This window comes from Notothenia coriiceps, unplaced genomic scaffold (assembly GCF_000735185.1).
Source record: "Notothenia coriiceps isolate Sejong01 unplaced genomic scaffold, NC01 NC01_scaffold00037244, whole genome shotgun sequence".
Classification (NCBI taxonomy): domain Eukaryota; kingdom Metazoa; phylum Chordata; class Actinopteri; order Perciformes; family Nototheniidae; genus Notothenia; species Notothenia coriiceps.
In genome coordinates, this window is record NW_011369945.1 from 4,457,406 (window position 1) to 4,479,051 (window position 21,646).

Sequence of the window (21,646 nt, forward strand, 5' to 3'; positions counted from 1 at the left end):
CAACCACGCAGAGGCAGTGTTGTGTAAGGAAAAAGGAGACCTTATCTGATATGAGATGACATTAGATAAAGGAGACTGGAAACCATTTTTTTACGCAGTTTTTTAATCTTATCTCCAACTGATAAAAACATGTGATTACAATTATGATTATTTAAATATGTAAAATATGTATTCACATTTTCATTAACTTTTTATTAATTTATATTCCTCCAGCTCACAAGGAATCAGTTTCAGGCAATGTGCACACAGGTGTGACAGTAGACATCCCCTGCCTTTTCCTCACAGTCATCCGGGTCCTCTTAGATAGGCAAAACATGACAGCAAAAGTGCCATGAAACTCCTTCCTGAACTGGTTGCCAATGAAGCAGCTGAACAAAGGGTTGATGCAGGTTATCAGGCTGCAGAGGCACATCTCCAGCGAGAAGACCAGGTCTGCGCGCCCCCAGGAGGTGGGGCTGTTGGGGTACAAGACCCGCATCACTACGGCGGCGTTACGGCACATGTGGTAGGGCAGGTAAAACAAGGCAAAGAAAACCAGCGCGGCGCTCAACACGCGCCGCACTCGGAGCCGCTGCTGCTTGTGATGCGGGTCGGGGCGGTTGTGCAGCTCCATGACGCTGCGCAGGCCGCAGTAGCAGATGGAGAGCAGCGGGAAGAGAAAGCCAAGGATGGAACACATGAGGGAATAAGGGAGACTCTCCTCAGTGTGGCTCAGAAATATGTACAAGGTGCACACGGTGCGGTTGCTCCCGGGGCAGGTCTGGATCTCAGTCATGGTTGCAACAGGTACGCTGAGCAGCAGAGCAGCAGCCCACATCACCGCACACAGCAGGTGAGTCTGCCTCCGGCCCAGCAGCACCAGCGAGCGTAGCGGGTGCACGATGGCCAGGTATCTGTCCACGCTGATGCAGGTGACGAAGAAGATGCTGAGGTAGAAGTAGTTGTGGTAGAACAACCTCACAGTCATGCAGAACGACCGCCCCAGCTTCCAGTAGAGCTGGTCCAGGTGGTAGTGGATGAGGTATGGCAGGGCCAGTAGCCATGAGGTGTCCGCCAGGGTCAGGTTGAAGAGGAACACCGTGCTGCGGGTCCAGCGCCCCAGCCGTCGGCAGAAGACCCAGAGGGAGAGCAGGTTAAGAGGCAGGCCCAGGATCAACACCGTTAGGAAGAAGGTGGGCATCACGTAGAGCTGGATCAGCGGGAGACCTCGGGTTGAGTTCAGGTCGCAGAAGGCTGCCTCTGGAGGCTGGATGGTCATGGGCAGAGGTTCAACTTATCCACATTACAAGATGGTGTGTTTCCTGTTATTCTTCATCAAAAGCTGCATTTAACTGTTAACACTTTGGCTTCAGTGTAAAAACAACATATATGGACAGGATTATTGCCCTAATAGAAAACAAATCTTATAAACAATCATAATTACGACACAAAATTAATGTTATTTGTAGTGTCATAAACCAGATAACATGTTAAAAATGACAGTGATCCATTACAGCCTACCTGCACCTGAGTGTTGCCCATGTCTTTGTAACGGTGGCTTTGCGGTGTGCCAAGTGAAACAATCATGCCAACATATTTTGGTGTAAAACACACCCACCAGTGTGAACAAACACTGAATAGTTATCAGTGTTCTCTCGGCCATCTGTTATTATGTAAATGGTAACTTTTCTGTCCTCAGCAGAGGAGCCCACGGCAGCAGGACAGATCCAAACAGGTCCAACACTTACTCAAGTTGAACTGCCACTTTATTTTGGAGATTTGTCTTTTTACATATTTGGATACATGACAATTACAAAAATTACAGAAACGAATGAATGAAACATAACATCGTAACTTAAAGCTTACAGTAAACAGATTCACCTTTTCCCCAAGCACGATAATAGTATAAAATGAAATATTATTATTAAAGAAAAGAAATATTCAATAAAATAAAATAGAAAACACAGGTATTAGATGTGTTAAGGCATCAACAGGTAATAGTTTAGCTAAGCGCAGAACATGAGTTGGGGAAAACGTCCAACACAACAGGATCTCATCTACATGCATCACGATCAAACATAGGTTTATCGTTGCCTGAGTTTGTAGCACAGCAGTCAGCTATTTTACCTAACATTGAAATACTTCAACAACAGATAAGTATCACATGTTTTCATTTAGGCAGCCATGAAATGTCCTTCATAAAATTTAAAAACAAAAAAGCTACATCTTTCTCCCGGTTGTCATTTAAGCACAATATAAATATCAAATTCAGACTTCTTTTTCACCTGCAGTACAACTGTTCCATATTAGTGAACACAAAGTATCAGACATTGTTGCTTCAAAACACTGATTATGAATGCGTAGCATCATGACCACAAAGACACTGACATGTTTACGTCTTGGTAATCACGTTTCATTAAGTGCTTTGTGCAAAATTAAAAAAAAGAATGTGTATCTTTCCTTCTCAACACAGACACAGCTGAGGACAAACAGAAGCACAAGAAGTGGGCGATGGCTGACGTGCTTTGTGTAATGGAGCAAACATAGTTCAGTAGGTAGGGGCAGCTTTCATTAGCTCCGACGTGTTGGTAAACAGAGGCACATCAAAAAGGGATCCCTTCACTCTCTCAGGGCTTCCCGCTCCTCATCTCCAGGCACAGGACTTACCGTCAACAGTCAACACACACCAGCTGCTGCTGCTGCTGCTGCTGCTGCTCAACAACTGGCCACTGCAGGACAAAAGCCACCTTCACTCACAGTACTAACAGCTGCACAGATTTCTCTTCACAGAAAGCTACTTCACATGTCAGATTTGAAGCTGGAGAAACTGCTGGGTGGTTATGAGATTAAAGCTAAATGTTACTAGCCTAGTATTTGCCAGAGAGAGGATACTAGTTTGTTAAAATTGAGTAAGGATTACCTCAATGTGAATACAATGAGTTGCTGTATTGATTGATTGATTGATTGATTGATTGATTGATTGACTGTAACTTTAAAAACTAAAAATAAACTAAAATTGAATATAGACTTAGAGATACTGGAACTGTCATATAGCTGCACATACAAACAAGGGACAACTCAAATTCTCATAATAAGCAAGCCCTCAGTTTCTAAATGGCTGTTATTCTACTAGCAGATAGAACCAATGATAAGTGTTTCATAAATGAAGGCACCTAGTCTTTGGTTACTTATAGTGGCAATTAAATAAATAGTCATATTTAAACAAGAGTAGGTTGTCTGGATTAGACACAGTGTTTTGGGATTTTTTACAGCAAATGTTGATTATCATCAGCGCTTTCATTGCAACATAGAGAGTGTAGGCCAGAGGTTTAAATACATGTGTTTCAGCATGCATGGAGACTTGGTCGATCCACTCCGTGCACTTTAACTATCAGCAGACTAGTAGAATAGGGATGGCTTTTTATATATATGTTCTTAGTTTGTGTGTGTATGTGTACTGCACAAAACACACAGGCACTACAGCAAAGTCATGGTCAGTATCATCATACCCCAGCAGAGTAATCTACATCATGTCCAGAGGATTAGCCAGCAGCTCTCTGGGCTAGAGACACTCTGACAGCACCTCATGTTTGGTTAAACACGGGTAGATCATAGGCGAGCAGTTACACTCTTCATTGACGTTTTGGCTGAGTTGGATCTTCAGCTTCTCCACTTCATAGTTATGGAGATACTCCTGGACCAGGTAGCGCTCTCTCTTCACTCGAGCCCTCACCTCAGAGGGAACATCAGGAATCATCCAGGCAACAAAGAACTTGACCAGGAACGCAACGTGCTGTGGAGCAGAAAGCAGGTTTGTTTTAGTTCCGCCATTTCCTGGCAAACACTTTACACAAGCTCTAGCTATCAATCTTTGATTCAATGGACTATTCATATTGAAAATACTAATTAAACTTTTGGGGAACAATTGCTTATTCAGAATGTTTTTCAGGTAAGATCATTGGTAAAGTCAGCTGTCAGTCAGCAGTTGGCAGGAAGTTGTTCAAAACAAAAAAGGCATATTTTGCAGGTGAAAAACAGTAATAACTTTCAATATATTTCAATACATGTTATAAGAAAAAGTAAAAAATAGCAATATAGATTGTATGGTAACACAAGTGTCGAGACAGTGTCATATCATGGGGCCTCTGGATATTCCCACCCCTATTAGTTTTACTTTTAGCTGGAATGAGAAAAAGATAAATATCTTTATAAAGGTATACCGAGGTAAGAATGTGTAGCTCAGTTGAAGAAGTCATTGAGTGATGCTGGTATTACCTCCATGATAATGATGAACGCCAGCTTTGCTGCCAGAATATGCCAGAACTGCATAGTGTGAGAGTACTGCTTCTCGTGGCCGGAGGGGTAGCGGTAATCACGGTACCTACGGAGAAGGAAGACATATTTAACACTCTGAAAGGGGACAACTTCCAAAATGATACTTATACTTAAATGCTGGTAATAAATCCCTACTTCTAATCCAGTTAAAAGATTACTTTAACTTTAGTATTATGTTATATTATTTCTACTTTCATTCAAGTACAGAATCTGAGTACTTCTTCCACCAGATGTATTACCATAGAAGTGGAAACATGCACTACCTCCACATGCACATTTATGTCACACACAGAGCATTACAATCACACACACCTGCAGGTATCGATGGAGTTGTTGAACCAGGAAGGGTTCTCATCGTCATCAGGCCTGTTTTCGACTGGGATGACAGAAATATTAAAGGAAGACAGGCTGTTGCTTATGTAGCCTTTCATATTCAACTCCCCGTCCGGTTGGTAGGCGTACATGTACACGAGCCGAGGGATCATGTCAGAGGTGAAGGCCACGATGAACGCCTAGAAAGCGGGGAAAGAAACCGTGTCAGGCAAACTAGAGATACAACTTGGTGATATTGAAAAGACTCAAAGCACACAGATGTTGTCCAGCACTCACATTTGTGACCACAGAGAGAACGGCCATCCCGTTGAGGATCTCCTCCCAGGCTCCGATGCTGTGAGCCTTTGCTGCCACCGGACGTCTGAACTGAGTGGTGAGCTTCCAGGCATCCACTCTCACCTCGATGATGTTGTTGATGAGTGCCAACAGGGGTGCCAGGGGGAAGGAGGCGACGAACAGCGTGATGAAACCAAACTGGATCACTGGGACACAAAGAGGGGAGAAGATAGTGAGAGACAGGAGGGAACACCACCATCTGCAGAATCTCAGAGGACAGTGCAGCTATCATGTTCAATCTTATCCATTGAATTGTCTTTATCTGTCTGTTGTGTATGTGTCTTATTTGATCTATCTTATAATATATATCCTTTATCCATCTATCTATTTATCTATCTATATTTTAAAAACAGTTCCTCAGGGTTCTTTAGGCAATTTTAATTGTCTCCCAGCATCAAAAAATGTGTTTAAAATCAGTGTTTGTGTTTATTCCTTTACGTGGCAGCAGTATATTAACAGGTATTTGTGGGGAAACTTCTGTAGCAATGGAGAGTCAGGACTCAGAGAGACACGAGGAGAGCTGGAGCTTTGATGGCAAACACTGGTGGTTTATTTGGAGTGACGGCCGGAGAATTGACAAAACAGGTGGTGTGTCACGAGTTGACACAGCGCTTGCCAAACCAATTCTGAAGAACTCTTTCTGTAGCTCGAGGTTTTAAATAATTCGGAGTGTAATAATCAACATTCTTTATCAGTGAGACTACACAATGATGGACCCTGAATCTAACTAGAGCTCTCGTCCATAGGAAAGAATCTGCGCCAGGGAACCGACGTCCCTGAACAGCAAACTACCTCATGGCAGCTTGTGCTCTGTCATAGACTGGCAACAACAATGCGCCCAAGCTGCTCCTCCTTAAGAGAGATAGCAGTGATACCCAAGGCCGTAGACCTATGCCGTGGGAAAGGAGACAGTGAGAGGAGAAAATTATGAACTGTGTCAAAGGTTGAATACCTAAGCAAATTATTTCCCACGTTTGTCTTGGTTTCGCTCTAGGTCAGGTCTCCAGACACTGGATTTCTCATAAACGGTCTTCACTGCAGCCAAGCTCCAAGCCTGTCTCTTAATCTCCCTCTTTGTGTGTAAAGGATCGAATATGTAATGAATGTTTACCCATTTCCAGATACTCGTAGAAGAGGCCGAGCTGTCCGAAGCCCTGCAGGTCGTGGTCCTGCTCCCAGCGGCTGTACAGACTCTCTGGGTGGTTTCGTGCCTTCCTGCTGCCCCACCAGTTCATCATCCATCTGAAGGACACAAGGGGGCGATGAAGTCATTTAAAGGCAACATAATTCACCCTATAACAAACATGTTAGAGGCTGTTGTGAAATACAAATAAAATCTATAAAGAGATTAATGTTTTTTAAATAAATGTTGTTTTAAATGTAACAATATGTAAAAGTTAAGGTTTATTTCTGTAATCGTTTAGATTGGAAAATGATTGTGAAGTCACTGATGAATGGCTTTTTCACAGCAGACTCTTCAGCAGGAGCACAGCTGTTACTGAAATGAATGACGGCTCTGTTCTGTTCAAGTGTCACAGTAAGCAATGACAACAATGTGAGAGAGAGCCAACAAAAGATGCAGCTGAATGGAATTTTGCCATCAAAATGTATTTTATATACACTCAAATGTTCTCTTCTGATACAAGTTAAAATCTATCATGACCCATCTTTCTTTAAATGTCCAAATCTTATTGATTTTGTGTTAAGAGTATGCATGAAGGACATTAATGTCACTACTTTTCCAAACCAGGATGCAGGATGACTATAGATGCTGAATTTCAAAATAAAATCAATGTTATCGAAATAAAAACCAAGACCCCAGCCATGGTCTATGAAATATGTGAAGCAGCTGCGAAGCCTGTAAACAGAGTGTGAATGTAACCATCTGTATCTTCGGACGGTTAGTTCAGTGGAGTACTCACGGGACCAGAGCCTCCTGGATGTTTCCCCACACCTGTTTACCCGTCATCACGATCACCAGCTGCGTGGTCAACTCAATCAAACAGCCTCCAGGGTCACACTGAATGTAGATAGGTTGAGATTGAGGAGGGAAGGGAAAGGAACAAACTCAAATTCAAACCCAGGCTGAAGTACCAATGCTAATATTATACAATGTAATGTTTTTTATATCTGGTACCTCTTCATTCCTCAGTGTGCTGCCAAACATATAAGCATAATTTCCAGGATAGCCGACAAATTTGCCCTTAAAGAAAGCCACGTAGAAGCAGGAGGAATAGTAGTTGACAAATTGGAAGAGGAACATCTTCACCGTCAGTTTGTTCTCATACTCCAGATGGGTCTTGGGAATTTCTGCCACAGTAAAAGCCATACATTTTGAATAAATTATAAAAAAGTTATAAAAAAGACATTTGTACACTCCAGGATCAGTATGAAGATCATAATGGATACATAAAGACACAGATATGCAATACTCTGGTTCACTCTCACACTCTGAGCCTCACCCATGTCAGTGATCCAAACAGCCACTCTCTCATACATGAGGTTGAGGATCATGATGATGACAAAGTTGATGCAGGAGGCTGTGACAGAGGTGGCCAGCTGTGGCGTGATGTAGGGGCCGACCACCTGCAGGTTGGTGGTGGGATTGTCCTTCATGATGCTGGCGAAGGCTGCGTAAACCGCCAGACGGTACGCTATCACGCCAATGATGCAGGCAATGATCAATGAGATCTTCAGGACAGAGACAGAGACAACATGAAAGACAACTACATGGCAAAAAACAACAGCACAGTGAGAACACCGTACCGTTGTGATTCACGTTAGACACCAACACAAATGAGGACATGTGAGTGAATACACACATAAAAGGGATGTGTTGCCTAAATACTGTACATGTAGATGTAAGGAATAACTGTCATGCTAATGCAGATATTCCCAATGGACGGGAATTATCTTCCCATTAGCACATTCACAATTCTCTTAGTAACAAGTCAGATTACGGGCCTGTATGTTTAAAGCATTTGGTTTAAAATAGTCAATATTTTTAAGAATGACATAACTTCCCCCATATTTTTAAAATGTAGATTAAGTGCAATAATCTCAGCTCCCAAATTATTAAAAACAGATTTATTTCTCAAAAAGCTTTAAACATAGTGGCCCGGGTCACATGGAATTAGTGAAGTTGATGAACAGTATGACAGAAAAGACAAAAAGACACGATGGAGGAACAGGTAGAGGAATGAAAAGCGTTTAGATTAATCAAGTTTACCAAAGAAACAATGCTCACCCATAACAGGACTGTGGCTCCAGACAGACACGTGCGTGCACACTTGCTTGTTATTGGTAAGTACGGCTCCATTTCCTACATCATAAGCAAGCAAAGCATGGACACAGGAGTAAGTGTTATATCCTGAAAAGACAGCTCTAAAAGGCCATGTTCCTTTAACTATCACTAGCCTCCGATGCAAGGCAGAGCCTGGTCACCCAATCACAGCCGTCTGTGTGTAGGTGTTTCAGTCCCAGTCCAATTCTTTCATCTCCTATTGAAGCTAGCCTTTCAAGATACTGTTCCACCAGACAAACAGTAATGCGGTGCAGGGGTACATTCGTGCCTGTCTGTTATCCACACCAACTACACCACACCAAAACCTCCTTCTCACCAATGCGGCATTCCACGTTAAGTGCCACCCTTACCCAGAGTGTCACGGTGGCCCAGCACAGCAACAACTTCCCCATTAAATCTGTGGGAGTCCTGTTAAGAACCAACTCCATTTCCTAAAGATGGGTGGGATGTGGTTCAAGTCACATTACGGCAGCCTGTTTATTTAACACTGTGTCTGTCACTTTATTAACTACGCATTCCTGACTCAATGTACACAGTGTTCTTAATAAAAGGGTCTCCCTTTACACAATTTTTTTGATGATTGAATGCCACCATCTAAGAGGGTAGTTATCCAGTAAAAACAGCAGATCCTGTAATCTGTCCAATCTTATCTACTTGTCTGGTAAAGCCTGTGAAAGTTACATCTGTACATTAGAACATTATCATAAAGCATATTAGTATTCCATGAGCCCACAATCACCTGAGTGATTCGGTTCAGCTTGCGGTTGGTGCACTTTGTCTCATACTCAGGCCGAAGCTGCAGCTGCTGTTGCTCCTCTTCAAAGTCCACCAGATCCCACTCGTACTCGAGTCGAGCCTGCCGCCTCTTCCAGAACTCCAGGAACAGCGTCACTGCAGAGCATACGAAGTGAATACAAATATGTTTCTTTGTGATTTGGTGAGTAGACCCTTTAATAAATAGTGAGTAACAGTGTTTAATAACAATATATCAACTCCCACTAGGTGGTGCACTGGGTTAGAGAATGGAAAATGCAGAGAGGCATATTTACTCACCCCAAATCGCCATAAATATGGCAAAAAACACCGTTCCCACATTGTCAAACAGGTGCGATTGCTGAATGGAGAACAAGTTTGAGAAATAGTGAGATAAAGGAAAAACAGAATTGTTGAGATCTAGCTTCAAACCACTTTAAAAGTCAAAAGTAAAACATATTAATGATTAACAAAAGCAGAAAATCCAGGATTTGTTACCCATGAGGAGTTGCATGTTGAGTTGAGTTTCCAGTAGCCACATTTCTTGTCACACAGCGGGCACATGACAATGTTCCCTCCGATTTCAGCACTACATATGTCTTTACTGTAGGGAAATGAGAGTGATTATTACTAAATACTAATAATAAAGAAACAACAGCTGAAACCCAACAACACAGGCGTGTATTCTTGATAAACTCACCTCCACTGGTTGTCATCGAAGGTGAGGAATCCATAGACGAAACAGAGTGTTCCCACTATCGCAGCAAACAACAGCATCTCAGTGTAGAAGCCCAGCCAGGCAAAATAAATACCTATCTTCTCCCCATAATACTTCCTGTTCAAGGGGAGAATTACATTTCCTTTAATTCTTTTAAAAACATTTTAAGCAAACACACATCAGATATGACTTCCTGTTTATGTACCTTATGAGATTGAGGGGCTGCTCCTTGTAGAAACATAAGAATCTGGCCCAGTGTTTGTGGAGATGGTATCTCTCACTTTCGCAATTAGCATCTTTAGCTTTTGTCCAGTATCTACACTGTACGTACACAAGAGACACAGTTCACTACCTTTTTCATACAGTAACATCATGTAAGGAATGATTCATTATTGCATTGCAACACCGCACAGTGGACATCCAACAGGAGGAGTGAAGACTAAAAAGCTAAAAGTTCACCAAAAGACGCTCACATCATGCAGCGGGAAGGCAGCAGTGTAGGTGCAGTTGTTGAGTAACCTCTTGATTCCCTTCTTGTCTTTAACTCCGCACTCATCCTTGAAGTATGAACAGCGGGACAGGATGTAGTAGACCTGGGCAGAGAGAGAAATACAAGGAGAAATGTTCTGAAGCTTGCCAATAAGAACATTTAGTTATGAAGAAGTTTATTAAATAGTTATTTAAAAAGTATGTATGGCCAGCATTCATTCTGCATTTTATGTGTAAGTGATGTTTCATTTGTAAGTCTCAAACAAGATAAGAAACTCATGGTTAAAGAATCCTTACTATCCTGTTGCGGACAGATGGAGGGAAGAACGTCGCTTTGTCATCGATGAGGAAGAAGTCGGACTTGCTCTTGTCGAATGGAGCCGTGAAATAGTCGGGCTCGGGGTGCATGATGTGCTCCGGCAGACGGAAGGGGGTGGACAGCCAGTTCATGGGCATGTCACCGTTGTCTGGGATGTCATTGACCTTGAATGGGACCTTGATCTTCAGCACGTCTGCGTAGGTGGCCAAGACTTCCCATGGAGCGTGGATCTTCACAAAATAAGTCTTTCCGTCGTCCGACTCCTAAATATAATGACAGCGAGGCGTGAGTGTAAGGATATTGGATCATAAACTAAAACTATTTCAGTGATAAAAAAAACATGCTTGAAGAATGCCTTTTACAGGCTTTATGAAAAATGCATGGTTTATTGGCTATAAAGTATAAAGATAAATATCAGTGTTTGTTTTGGCTGCTTCAAAAATACACTTATGTACTGGATAATCGTTTTTACTTAAAAAAATATGATTAACCATATATACATATTATAAACACACAAAAGACATTAAATGATAGCTGGACTTTTACCGATTTATCTTCTGTCTCCAGTTCCAGGCCGACGTTCACTAAATTAGCTTCGTACATCTTCCTCCTCTCCTTTAAAAGAAAACAAAGCATATTCAAACATTCAGGGCCGGTTTTTGGCATAGGCGACATAGGCGGTCGCCTAGGGCGCCAGATCTGGGGGGGGCGCTCCGCTGGTAGCTCTGGGAGGGAAAAAAACATTTTTGACCGTTGGTGCTCATCCTAATTTTCAGCCTTGATGTAGCAACATTCATAATTAAGTCAAGGTAACACCCTTTTCACCCCGGTTACACTTTTCCTTTGCCCTGTACGATAGGCGCTGTAAGTGATGAAAGTGGGGGGTGTTGGCTTATCGGGCGCCCGCAGCTCACAGCCAAAGTGCGAGTGAGCGTGGGAGCGGACGAGGGAGAGAGAGAGAGCACCGGTACCGGCGCTGTTGTTATTAGCATCTGGTGCTAGCTGCTCTAACGGATATAAGAAGGAAAATCAGCTAAAATCTCGCCTAGGGCATCAAATTGTCTAGAACCGGCCCTGCAAACATTAACAAGTTTGTTTCAATCATTTACTGCCATTTCAAAACACCAAAAACCACACAATGAAATACACAGAGTGTCAAATAACATTATAAATGTTTGAAAAGAAAGAGTCTGAATAATAGGAAACCTTTACACATGAAATCATAATCATGTTTAAACAATTGTGAAGAATATGTATGTGGATAACATTGTATGGTATGATACACAAAACAGCAATACGATTGAATGGATCCACAGTCAATTAGCTCAGTATCTTTTTTACAAAAGTAGCAGTCACTGAGTGCTAACAGTCCTTGTTAGAGCTTAAATTTACGGTCACATTTAACACCACATGTGGATAACACACAGGAACTGGCCTCCCGTTTGCCCTTCCTCATGCAGTGGAACAAATGAGCAAGTTCCTGAAGAGGCCAGAGGTCTGAGTGTTGACTCACAGAGGGCTGCGGGTAGAAAATGAGTTACACACAGCCTTATTCCAGAGTTATAACACAGAGCTGTGAAGACTAACAGCTCCGTATCAAACACTAGACACACACAAGTCTTTCAGCACCCCACAGCTGAATAATAGATGAGCCACAAAACAAATCTGGCCAGCAAAGGTAAAAGAATACTTCAAAGTTGATTTTCCCAAGAAAAGGGGCTGTAGGTGTATCTCTAGAAGTGACCTTCTCAGGGAAATTCCGTGAGAGGATTACTGACACAAGCTGAAAATAACAGTTTATCTAACTTCATCAGTGTTTTGGTATTTGGAGTATGCCGCTGACACACACTGTGAACTCTGAGGATATCCTGTAAGATACAGTTCTTACTGTTTAAGTCAAAACATGGAAATAAATACAACAGCTGCTCTTTTGTGCCATATTATGTCTTTAAGATCATTTCTTCTGGAAGTAGAACAATACATGTTAAAAAACGTTTGTCACAAAACAACATATAATAATTCATTAAAAACAACACACATATGGAGAGAGTAAGCTAGGGAAATACTATACTGTATTATTAAAAACAAATGGCATAGAGTTTCTTTTCTTACCTGCTTTCTCTCGCCATCTTTATCATCAAGATAGGACAGGACAAAATCAATCCTGCGCACCCCATCACGGAAGAACACAGAGTCTTTGCTGTGTTGTTGTTTGTCAATCTATAAGGAAAAGGAACAAAGGTCACAACATTTAAAACACATACACAGGTCCAGTATCAGCTCAACAAGTCTTTGGATGCATTCACCACAGCAGACAGTCAATGGGTCAGTGGGCAACAAAACCCAAAGAGCAAGGCACCAAACCACTTCATACGGAACTGCTGGACTAAATCAGCAAAAATACTGATTATCAAATCTTCACTCCAATCACAAATAGCATTCTTAATTCAGGGCATCTGCTATTGTGTGGTGTTTCATTTTCCTCATGTCCCATTTACAGGATGTATTGAACAAGATGAGAATAGGCTTTTAGAGATATCTTTGTTCACAGAATTGAGTGCAGAAAATGACATAAAATGTTTTGATTTTAGGTCATCAGTCAACTCATTTACCATAACCTTTGGTTATATTTCATAGCAAAGGATATGTAGAGAGGAGTACACATTAATTAAAAACATTCTTTACACACAACAAAGACATGCAGCAGCCACATCTGGGTTAACACTCCAACATTGTTTCTGTATAATCTGTAATCTATTGTCTTTAAAAACACCTGTGTTGGTGGCTAAAAACATTCAGAACATGTGCTAGCCAGTAAATGCTAGCCCCTGAGTGTCTGTCTCTGCAGCCACGGGGCTGAAGGGAAATGAACTACACAGGAATGCTTTGAGGGAGGACAGGAAGGCATGACTGCTTGCTGCTTCAGCTGTTCAGGAAGCTAAAAATAACCATGTGCCAGTAGTTCTGTCATCACTACAGTAGCTACCTACACAGACAATTCAGAGAATTTGCTAACATTTAGCATCACAAATACTATGAATTAGCTCTGTACTGTAATTCCGATAGAGCTGGCAGTTTACGGATAGGGAGGAAAGGAAGAGCACTCTACCTCCATGGTCCACTCCTTTTATGGTTATGATGCACCAGCGGAAAGGCTGCCTGTCTGATAGAGCAAAATTGCCTTTCTCCAGGGAGCAAGCTTCGGCCTTAAAAGCGCTACCTCCCTCACTCTCACTCCTCTCTTCCCCCGGCTCCATCCAGTCCCACTCCCCTCCCTGGACAAGCCCTCACTCGCTCAGATATCCAGGAAAGAGAGAGGGAGAGACAGAGGAGGAGGGATAAAAGGAGAGAAGTAGAGGAGACTCCTAGAGATGACATCAGCACAGGATAGCAGGGCGGCTGCCAGCTAGCTAACTAATGTAATAAGATCACAGCGTCAGGGGAAGCGATGTAACTGTACTGCACAACACTGACCATCGGGTTATATTTTTTAAATGATACATATTTCAGGGAGAAAGGTCAACAGACACCATAAGGACATTTCCTCTGACAAAACTGAATGCTGGTGTATAATCTCCCCGAGTCTGACTGTTCAAAAAGAATCAATTAAAAAATCTGGACCATTTCCCAACACTGTACAAAGTGCAAATGGGACACTATCAATACAAGTACTTTGCCTCAGCCAATCAGTGTTATACTGTAAGTATGACAGCTGTTTTTAAAACTACAGCTCAATCTACCACCCTGATTCATACTGTACTAACATGTAGAAAAATATGCATGTACATGTTCAACCTTTCTGCGGTCCTTCCAAATCATGCACAGTGCTAACCGCTAGTCCACGTTACCTCCCAGACTAGATCGGACCATGTTGACCATGGCAGGGTGGGAGCTTTCTTTAACTGGGACATAGCTGTAAAAACTCTCTCATTTTCCATAATTACAGATCAGCCGTATGGAACCGGTGCATCTGCTTGGAGCCGCGTCTGCTCAGTAAAGCTGCTAGAGACCACACCCTAACTACTGGGTGTTTTGACATGTGTGTGTCTTTTATCTTAATTAAGGAGAGTAAATGTAGAACACGCCGTAAGATAAATATGCTACTAGTTTCAGGGATGGGTTTCTATACGATATCTCTATTTTGGGGCTAAAAGAGTTTAAAAAAGAACTTCTTTGAAACTGGTCACCTCTTTCATTTTAAATAGATCTCAGCTGCTCGATTGTATAATAATGTATCATCTTCTCTTCAGCCAATGACACTCCTCTCTATTTCAATCAAAAGAAAAAGTCTCTTCTAGGGCCACACTATGAAATAAGGTGCAATGCTGTTCTTTGTGTTTTTACTATATTATTTAGACAGAATATATTTAATTTAAAAAAAACTCAACGCGTGATATTTGTTGTCAGCCATATGTAGTAACTAGTGGCCTCTAGATCTCTAAGTTATAGGTTCATCCATCAATGCAACCTCCAGATTTGTTTCAAACACAAACACATTATCCTCAATAGCTAAAAAAGGAAAATCAAATACTTAGATTTGCAAAACAAAATGGTATCTTGAACGGTGAGCCTCCGTGGAGTGTCACAGAGGTAACCCTTTTGAAATGTTGCATGCATTTTAAACTAATTGTATTTCTATTCTTCATTATAGATACATTTATGCAGCTGCCTCCCCTCGTAAAGTCCTCGATGTGATAGTCTCAGCTAAATCGTAGTCTTTAGTAAAGGGAGGCAGATTATCAAAGTATCTAATTGCAGCGTTCTTTTTCTTAAAGATTAGCTGCCATGAAGGGGGTCGTTGTTCCACTATTCATTCAAATGGGCTGCACAGTTTAAATACCACCACATTTGAGAGTACTCAAAAGAAGAAGCCTACAGTACGTTACATGGTTAGCCACAGCAAAGAGCAGTCCTGTCTTGAGCACTGGGCAGGGTCATGATTACAGTATAGAATGTATACACTTAAAAAACGTGAACACACGTAAATGCACACACACAAAAAAAGCTGGGCAAATGACAGATACAAGTAAACGGTGCATGAGCAAGTCTTTGTGTGTGCGAGTGTGCACTTTCTAATTATGCTTTAACACCAGCAGGCTGTTGATTTCTCTTCAGTCAAGTGGACAATTATCAAAGGTGAGAAGAAAGCAAGTGAAAACGCCTTTTCCATTTTTAATGAACTCCTATGATGCATCAACACATAAACTCATGCTGCGTTTTTCTATTGCTCTTTGCAGTCAAAAGTGCTCTCTAAAAGCCAGTGTCAGCTCTCCTCCAAGAAATGTGTATTGATTTCAGCTCTGATGTCCAAAATGTATTCTCTGAACATCTAATGTCAGTGGAGAAATTCAACAAGGGAAAGACAAGAAAGAAAGAAAGGCTTGCAGCCAGACATATGCATGAAGTTGCATCACATCACAAGCCTGTTTTACCATGCCATACCCTGGAACGAAACTTCAGGAATTGGGCCCGCTTTCTCCACTGCTGTGAAGGAACCAAGATAGTGAGGGAGAGCCCAACAACAGCACAACAAATTCAACAACACACAGCTGAAAGTGCAGCAGCCACCTTACAGAGGTCTTTAAATGCCAGACTACTTGCATTCCATTTACACAGCATTACACATGATGTCACTTGTTAACACTCTGGAGACGACTAAATGTTATGAGTCAGGGTCAGAAGGGTTCAGGTCTGTCTCCGTTTCAGGTTTGAGTTCAGAGACGGTGTGAGACGACACAAACACGCAGACACAGCAGCATGCAGCGGTGTCCTTCACTGGTGTCTTACCCCAGTCAAAGTTTCGATTCGCTCTAAAGTGTCAGACTCGTGCTGTGGACTGTCGCTGTGTTCAGACTGGGCCAGCGAGGCCAGGCTGGTGTTGAGAGAATCACAGGTCTCTACACACACATCAGGCGTTAAAGGAGACTTTAAGTGTAGTGTGAAAGAGGGAGAATAGACAGGAGCATGAGGGTTATTATATATCACTCTCATGACAATTACAAACCGTAACTGTTATGAATGGACTGGAAAAAAACGAGTAGTGGGCTCTAATAAGATAGAAAGGTTGACCACAAGTGGGCAGTAGATTGATTCATAATAGGAAAGTCATTGAGTGTATTAAGTGATTTACTAATACACAATGTACTTCCTAATACAGTTTGTAATAGAAGACATACTGGAAGTGAATATATTATACTGTCAAACAGAAATATGTCATGTATGCGTCTTGTAAAGCTGAATAGAGCACATTTTCACATATTTAAATAGCTTGAATAAATTCAAATCAGCCAAAAAATGTGATTACATTTCGGGTAACTTGCGAGCATGTTTAACTACATGGGAAGTATAGAAATGGCTATTTGGAAATTGTATAAAAATAATATTGTGTGAGTGTAAGCGTGGTGAATTACCGGTGATTGTTCCGGTTGGAGGGATCCTGTGCTCGAAGAAACATGTTGGTGGTAGCCATTTACATCATCTGCAAGACAGTAAACAAAGCAACATTACATTAATATAAGCTATAATATTCTTTAACCAACGTAAAATGATCATAACAAGTCAAATGAACTTTAGCCAGACAGGCTGGGGGTAGTAAAGGGAAGTTTCAGGCATATGAACAGCCACCTCAGTTAATAGAGGAGCACTCGCAGACGTTGTGGTCTATATTTGTGCAGCATTTTGTGGCAGTGCTCCCATAGGCCGGACAGCATGACTTGACAGGATCACTGTGGGAGAAACACACAGCCATGGTGCTGTGCTTTGAGTGTGTTACGTGCCGCAGTGGGTGCTTGTGTATGTGTGCTTTTTGTGTGTGTGGTTCTCTCTCTCTCCCCGATTGTCTCCCGGCCTCCTTAAAGGACCTGAGGAAGGCTGCAGTGGCCTCTCCTTCTCCTCTGGCTGCATGTGTGCAGCATGTCTGTGTCTCTGTGTGAGGCCTGTGTTTTTGTGAATTGTTAGGAGATGTGCTCCAGTTTATCTTTGCGTGTGTTGTACTATTTAGTCACTTTCTTTAAACAGAAAGTTGTTCTTAGTTACTTAAGTTTGTTTTGCAAATTGGCTGGTGAGCCTCTTTACTTTTTTATTAATTAAAACCTCACCTTGTGGTGACCTTTTTCTCCCGCCCGGTTGTTTTTGTGTTTTGTTACTTCCCTTTGTACCCGAGTGCTTTGAGAAGGGTGGGAAACCCCATCCATGTGATGCAAATGAAAGCTGCCCATGTGATGAGACATGACAGTCTTTAATCATTACAAAATACTGCTGTTACCTGCTAGTCATTGTTTGATGAGAGCAATTCAAGCCTTTCATTCACTCAGAGAAAGAGATTTACATAAACAAATAGCAGGAGAAATGGAAAAGCAGGGACAACTTCAAGTACAGTCTGTGACACTATCTCCCAAAAAGTAAAAAAGCAGAACAAGGTTTCAGACTCTGTGTCTGTGTTTAAATAGAAATACAACCTTCCTAATTGATGGTCTCTGTGAGGTTATATTTAGTCTGGACTCAACACAGAAAAAGTGCTTTCACTGACCTGAAACAAAGATCAAAACCTTTCTGTCTCTACATTATTACACACCAAGTTAGCCAAGTAAAAGTTAGTGGTTCAAAACTAAAATAAATGACATTTTCCAGAACAACAAACATTTTTTAATTAGTTTTGCTCTAAATTACTTTTTCTATTTTAGTGTCCTTTTTGAGTCAAGACAGGATGTGAAAGCTTACAGGGGACAAGCAGCGACCCCCTAAATAAGGCAATACGTTCGATACAGCACAATATACAGCAGATTTTAAACGTAAACCCCATCAGCCACTGTTTTATGCAATACTTTATTGTCCTTTAAAACAACATAAGATCCAAATAGGATTTTGAATTTGATTTTGATTGCCGTCAGAAGTTCCAAAATGTATTTCCTTTACAACATATGAGGATGCCTCTAATAGCCGAGCATATTTGTGCACAGTTGGACTCAGTATTGCAGCTCTCAGCAAACATTATTTTCCAACCTGACCAAAAAGCCTCCACAGTTAAGGCTTTGTTCGCGAGAGAGCAGCTGATCACAGAGGAAATGCCAAAAGGCAGCTTCTGTCTCGTTCTTTTATTACCACAGCAACCCAACAGATTCCAAACTACAAACATCAATATGTATCCTAAACAAAGAAAGTTATTTTACAACTCAGCTATACAAATACTTTAAGGCAAATCCTGCTGAATCATAAAACAGTGCCAACAATTACAGCTTGTATATTGAAATAAGAGAGATATGACTCCCCCTCCTATCAGTGTAGATGTCTGGCATTTTGCACCTGTAGTTTTTCAGTGTTACAAATGCCACCTAGCAAGATGTAAATGTAAATTCAGCAGCCTTACTTTCAGTAGATGTTATTTTTTGTATACAAACACAGTGGGCGGGTTTTGTCTAATTTCCTACGACAGGAAACTGTAGTCTGTTCTATTTTGATTTGTAAGTTTCAGGTGCTCACATACTGTACACCTACAGGCCAGTTCACCAAGACAGTGCCAGATAAATGTAATCCATATTTACAGTAAGGATGCAACAACAAGGTATAATCCAAGTAAGTCTGAATCTAACCTTCTCTCGTCTGTGTGTTTGGACTCGTGTCTTTGCGCAGTTGAATTTACTTTATGACATTTAAAAGAGTCTCAGATAGTTATGTTAATTTTGTATTCATTAAGAATCTAAATTGTCTGGGAATAATAGCAGTCTGGGGATATTTACGCTTAACACTACATGTTTTTGAGTGTATATGAAAACTCATTTTTGCAGGCACTAGGTCATACAATTATTAAGTTCTGATGTACGACAAAAGCATTTTTTCATCACCATTGTTTAATCTATTTACCTCTAAAAGAATCAAGATTTCTAGTACTACAGGCATTTTTATGTTGTAGAGCTGAGAGTGTGAATTGTGAAAAACAGTCTCCCACTTTATCACTACACACCATTAACACAGAGCATCATGTAACATACATTATAGTTCATGATTCTGCAATGATCTGCTATAAACATGATGAAAAACAAAACTATCATATCAACTCCTTCAGATAAGGGCTTCTGGAAAGCATCCATGGTGAATCACCCTCAATTCACCAACACCATAAAAGGCTAAAAATCACAAACCTCTTAGAGTTTGTTATAAAATCCCTTTAGGCCAGAGGCACTGAGAGGTTTGGGGTTTGTACTTGTGGATAAATGTGAGCCGGTAAGTGACAAAGTATTTCCAGAAAGCAGGCCAGCTGTCAGAGGCTGGCTGGCTGGCTATAAATCACTGTTGTGTCCATAGAAAGAAATACAATGAGGTTGTTAATGCGCAAGGGGAAATGTACAGGGTGGGTCCATTTTTAAATAGTAGAGCAAATATAACTTAAAATAGTTTTCAAATGCTCTCTGGTACAGATTGTTGTTACTGCATAGTAAACACTGTAATTTGCGAGTTATGCCAGAAAGGGCATGCCATAGCATAGCCAACCAGTGACATACATTACATCTAATTAACTATTGACCTTTTTTGTTAAATAGAAGTGTTATGGTTATGTTGTCAATTGCCATAGAGCAATCTTACAAAAGGTTGTAGATTTAGTCCAATGTTGGTTTAGTAGCTAGTCCTAGACAAATACATTTAAAGTTTTTTTTAACACACTGGGGAACACCCGACCTCAGTTTAGTCTTAGTTGATTTCCCAGCTGTAGGACAGTAACGTTATCTCACCAACACTAATGAAACATAAATACATTTAGTTAGTAGCAACATTTTTGAATGCGAAACTACGGCAGGCTGGTTGAGGCTCTCCGCTAACTTACTCACCATTGAAAGAGTCTGTTGGGCTCATCTCTATCAGACTGTCGCCTCCCGCTCTCCCCGTTATTCGGTGCATGTTGAGACTCTGGTGTACGGTCCTTATCGGTCCTCATGTACACCAAGATATCCCCAGCAAGACGGTTTAACTCCAAGCAGTGCTCCTTCAGTCTCTGCTAGTCCACCAGGCTGCTCCCCACAAGCCGCCCTCCTTCACCCACTGACCGCCGCCTGCTGCATCACTTCAGCCCGGAGGGAGGTCCGTGAGGGCGGGGCTAACAGGCCGTGTACTAGCCTGGTACTAGCATGTCTACAGAGAACAACGGGACAAACGATACAACTTCAGGATGCGGACATTTTTATAGATTTTAAAGGTGATGGATTTTGATACAAATTGTTTTTTTTACACAACCGATTGTATTTTAGGGATCACATTCACAAGAAGAAATGGACTGACCCTAACCCAAATGTTGCACATTTGTACTTAGCCTACATTACAATAAGGACAATATGGCACCACTCTTACAAATATAAAGAATAAGGCAATCAAAACCTAATGTGTATTTGCTAAATATGTTTACTTGAAATGTAACTTTTTTCTGTTTATAACTATTATCTTAATTGTTTTGTATTTGTTTTCTATTAACCCGTGTAGTTCCTCTCACATTTGATGTAGGCCTACATATATTTTCTTCAATAAACATTAATGGATAGCTGAAAATACTGTATGAAACATTAACCTATAGCTGATAACATTGCTAACAATGTGAGCTGCATACAGAAGCTAACATTAGCTTAGTATACATTTGAAGCCGAATTCCTCCATGGACTTCATTAAATCCAGACAACTGGAAGTTAATGTTTGCACTGACTTCAGTATTCTACTTACCAACAAAGAACAAAAAAAATAAAATCTTTCGTCGGCTCTTTTAGTTTAGTTTCCAGTATGGCATTGCAGAGGTAATTTTTTAGTGGAAAAGAACTTCGGAAATAAGGTTGCCACAGTAACCAGCCGTTGAATACAACCCAAAATACAAAGACAAGAGAAGTCTACAAGTGTTTATTGGGTCTTGATGCTGCCGTCCCTGTGTTTACCTTAGATCATTTATTTGCTTAGACATTAATGCAATTTGTTTGGCAAAATATCCAGAGTTTCTGACACTCCCTCTATGGATAAAAACTTGGACCAGCTAAAGATTTTATGTTTGAACAATAAAGCAATTTTTAATTCCTGCTTCTGAACTTTCCCCAGACCATCTGTCAGATAA

General features: G+C 41.2%; 2 protein-coding genes across 6 annotated transcripts; both read right to left on the reverse strand.

Annotated features, from left to right (window-relative positions):
- Positions 1–119: 119 nt before the first annotated feature.
- On the reverse strand, positions 120–1,534 carry LOC104964508 (P2Y purinoceptor 4-like). The gene is made up of 2 exons (XM_010793312.1): positions 1,501–1,534; positions 120–1,246 (listed from the first exon to the last, which is right to left on the reverse strand). Exons 1-2 carry the CDS (start codon positions 1,519–1,521, stop codon positions 215–217), a joined length of 1,053 nt encoding a protein of 350 aa, XP_010791614.1. The 5' UTR covers positions 1,522–1,534; the 3' UTR covers positions 120–214.
- A 193-nt stretch (positions 1,535–1,727) lies between these two features.
- Positions 1,728–20,684, reverse strand: ano5a (anoctamin 5a). Of its 5 annotated transcripts, none has more exons than XM_010793313.1 (22): positions 20,388–20,684; positions 16,977–17,044; positions 16,354–16,491; positions 16,009–16,047; positions 12,679–12,786; positions 11,113–11,181; positions 10,545–10,829; positions 10,232–10,351; positions 9,964–10,079; positions 9,741–9,875; positions 9,539–9,644; positions 9,341–9,401; positions 9,027–9,178; positions 8,638–8,718; positions 7,446–7,674; positions 7,121–7,293; positions 6,906–7,003; positions 6,095–6,225; positions 4,924–5,129; positions 4,627–4,826; positions 4,255–4,360; positions 1,728–3,772 (listed from the first exon to the last, which is right to left on the reverse strand). In XM_010793313.1, exons 1-22 carry the CDS (start codon positions 20,455–20,457, stop codon positions 3,542–3,544), a joined length of 2,922 nt encoding a protein of 973 aa, XP_010791615.1. In that variant the 5' UTR covers positions 20,458–20,684; the 3' UTR covers positions 1,728–3,541. The 5 variants fall into 5 exon arrangements, with proteins under 5 accessions (XP_010791615.1, XP_010791616.1, XP_010791617.1 ...); XM_010793314.1 differs by lacking the exon at positions 8,638–8,718 and adding an exon at positions 8,231–8,305 and having other exon boundaries at positions 16,009–16,050; XM_010793315.1 differs by lacking the exon at positions 16,009–16,047.
- Positions 20,685–21,646: the final 962 nt, after the last annotated feature.

Bases quoted from the DNA above. Each gene is read 5' to 3' on its own strand.
- LOC104964508 (XM_010793312.1), bottom strand. From the start codon at position 1,521: ATGGGCAACACTCAGGTGCAG. The intron at 1,247-1,500 runs GTAGGCTGTAAT...ATGACCATCCAG, and splicing joins TGGGCAACACTCAGGTGCAG to CCTCCAGAGGCAGCCTTCTG.
- ano5a (XM_010793313.1), bottom strand. From the start codon at position 20,457: ATGCACCGAATAACGGGGAGAGCGGGAGGCGACAGTCTGATAGAGATG. The intron at 11,182-12,678 runs GTAAGAAAAGAA...TTTCTTTTAAAG, and splicing joins AAGATGGCGAGAGAAAGCAG to GAGAGGAGGAAGATGTACGA. The intron at 10,352-10,544 runs GTAAGGATTCTT...CTCTCTGCCCAG, and splicing joins CATCTGTCCGCAACAGGATA to GTCTACTACATCCTGTCCCG.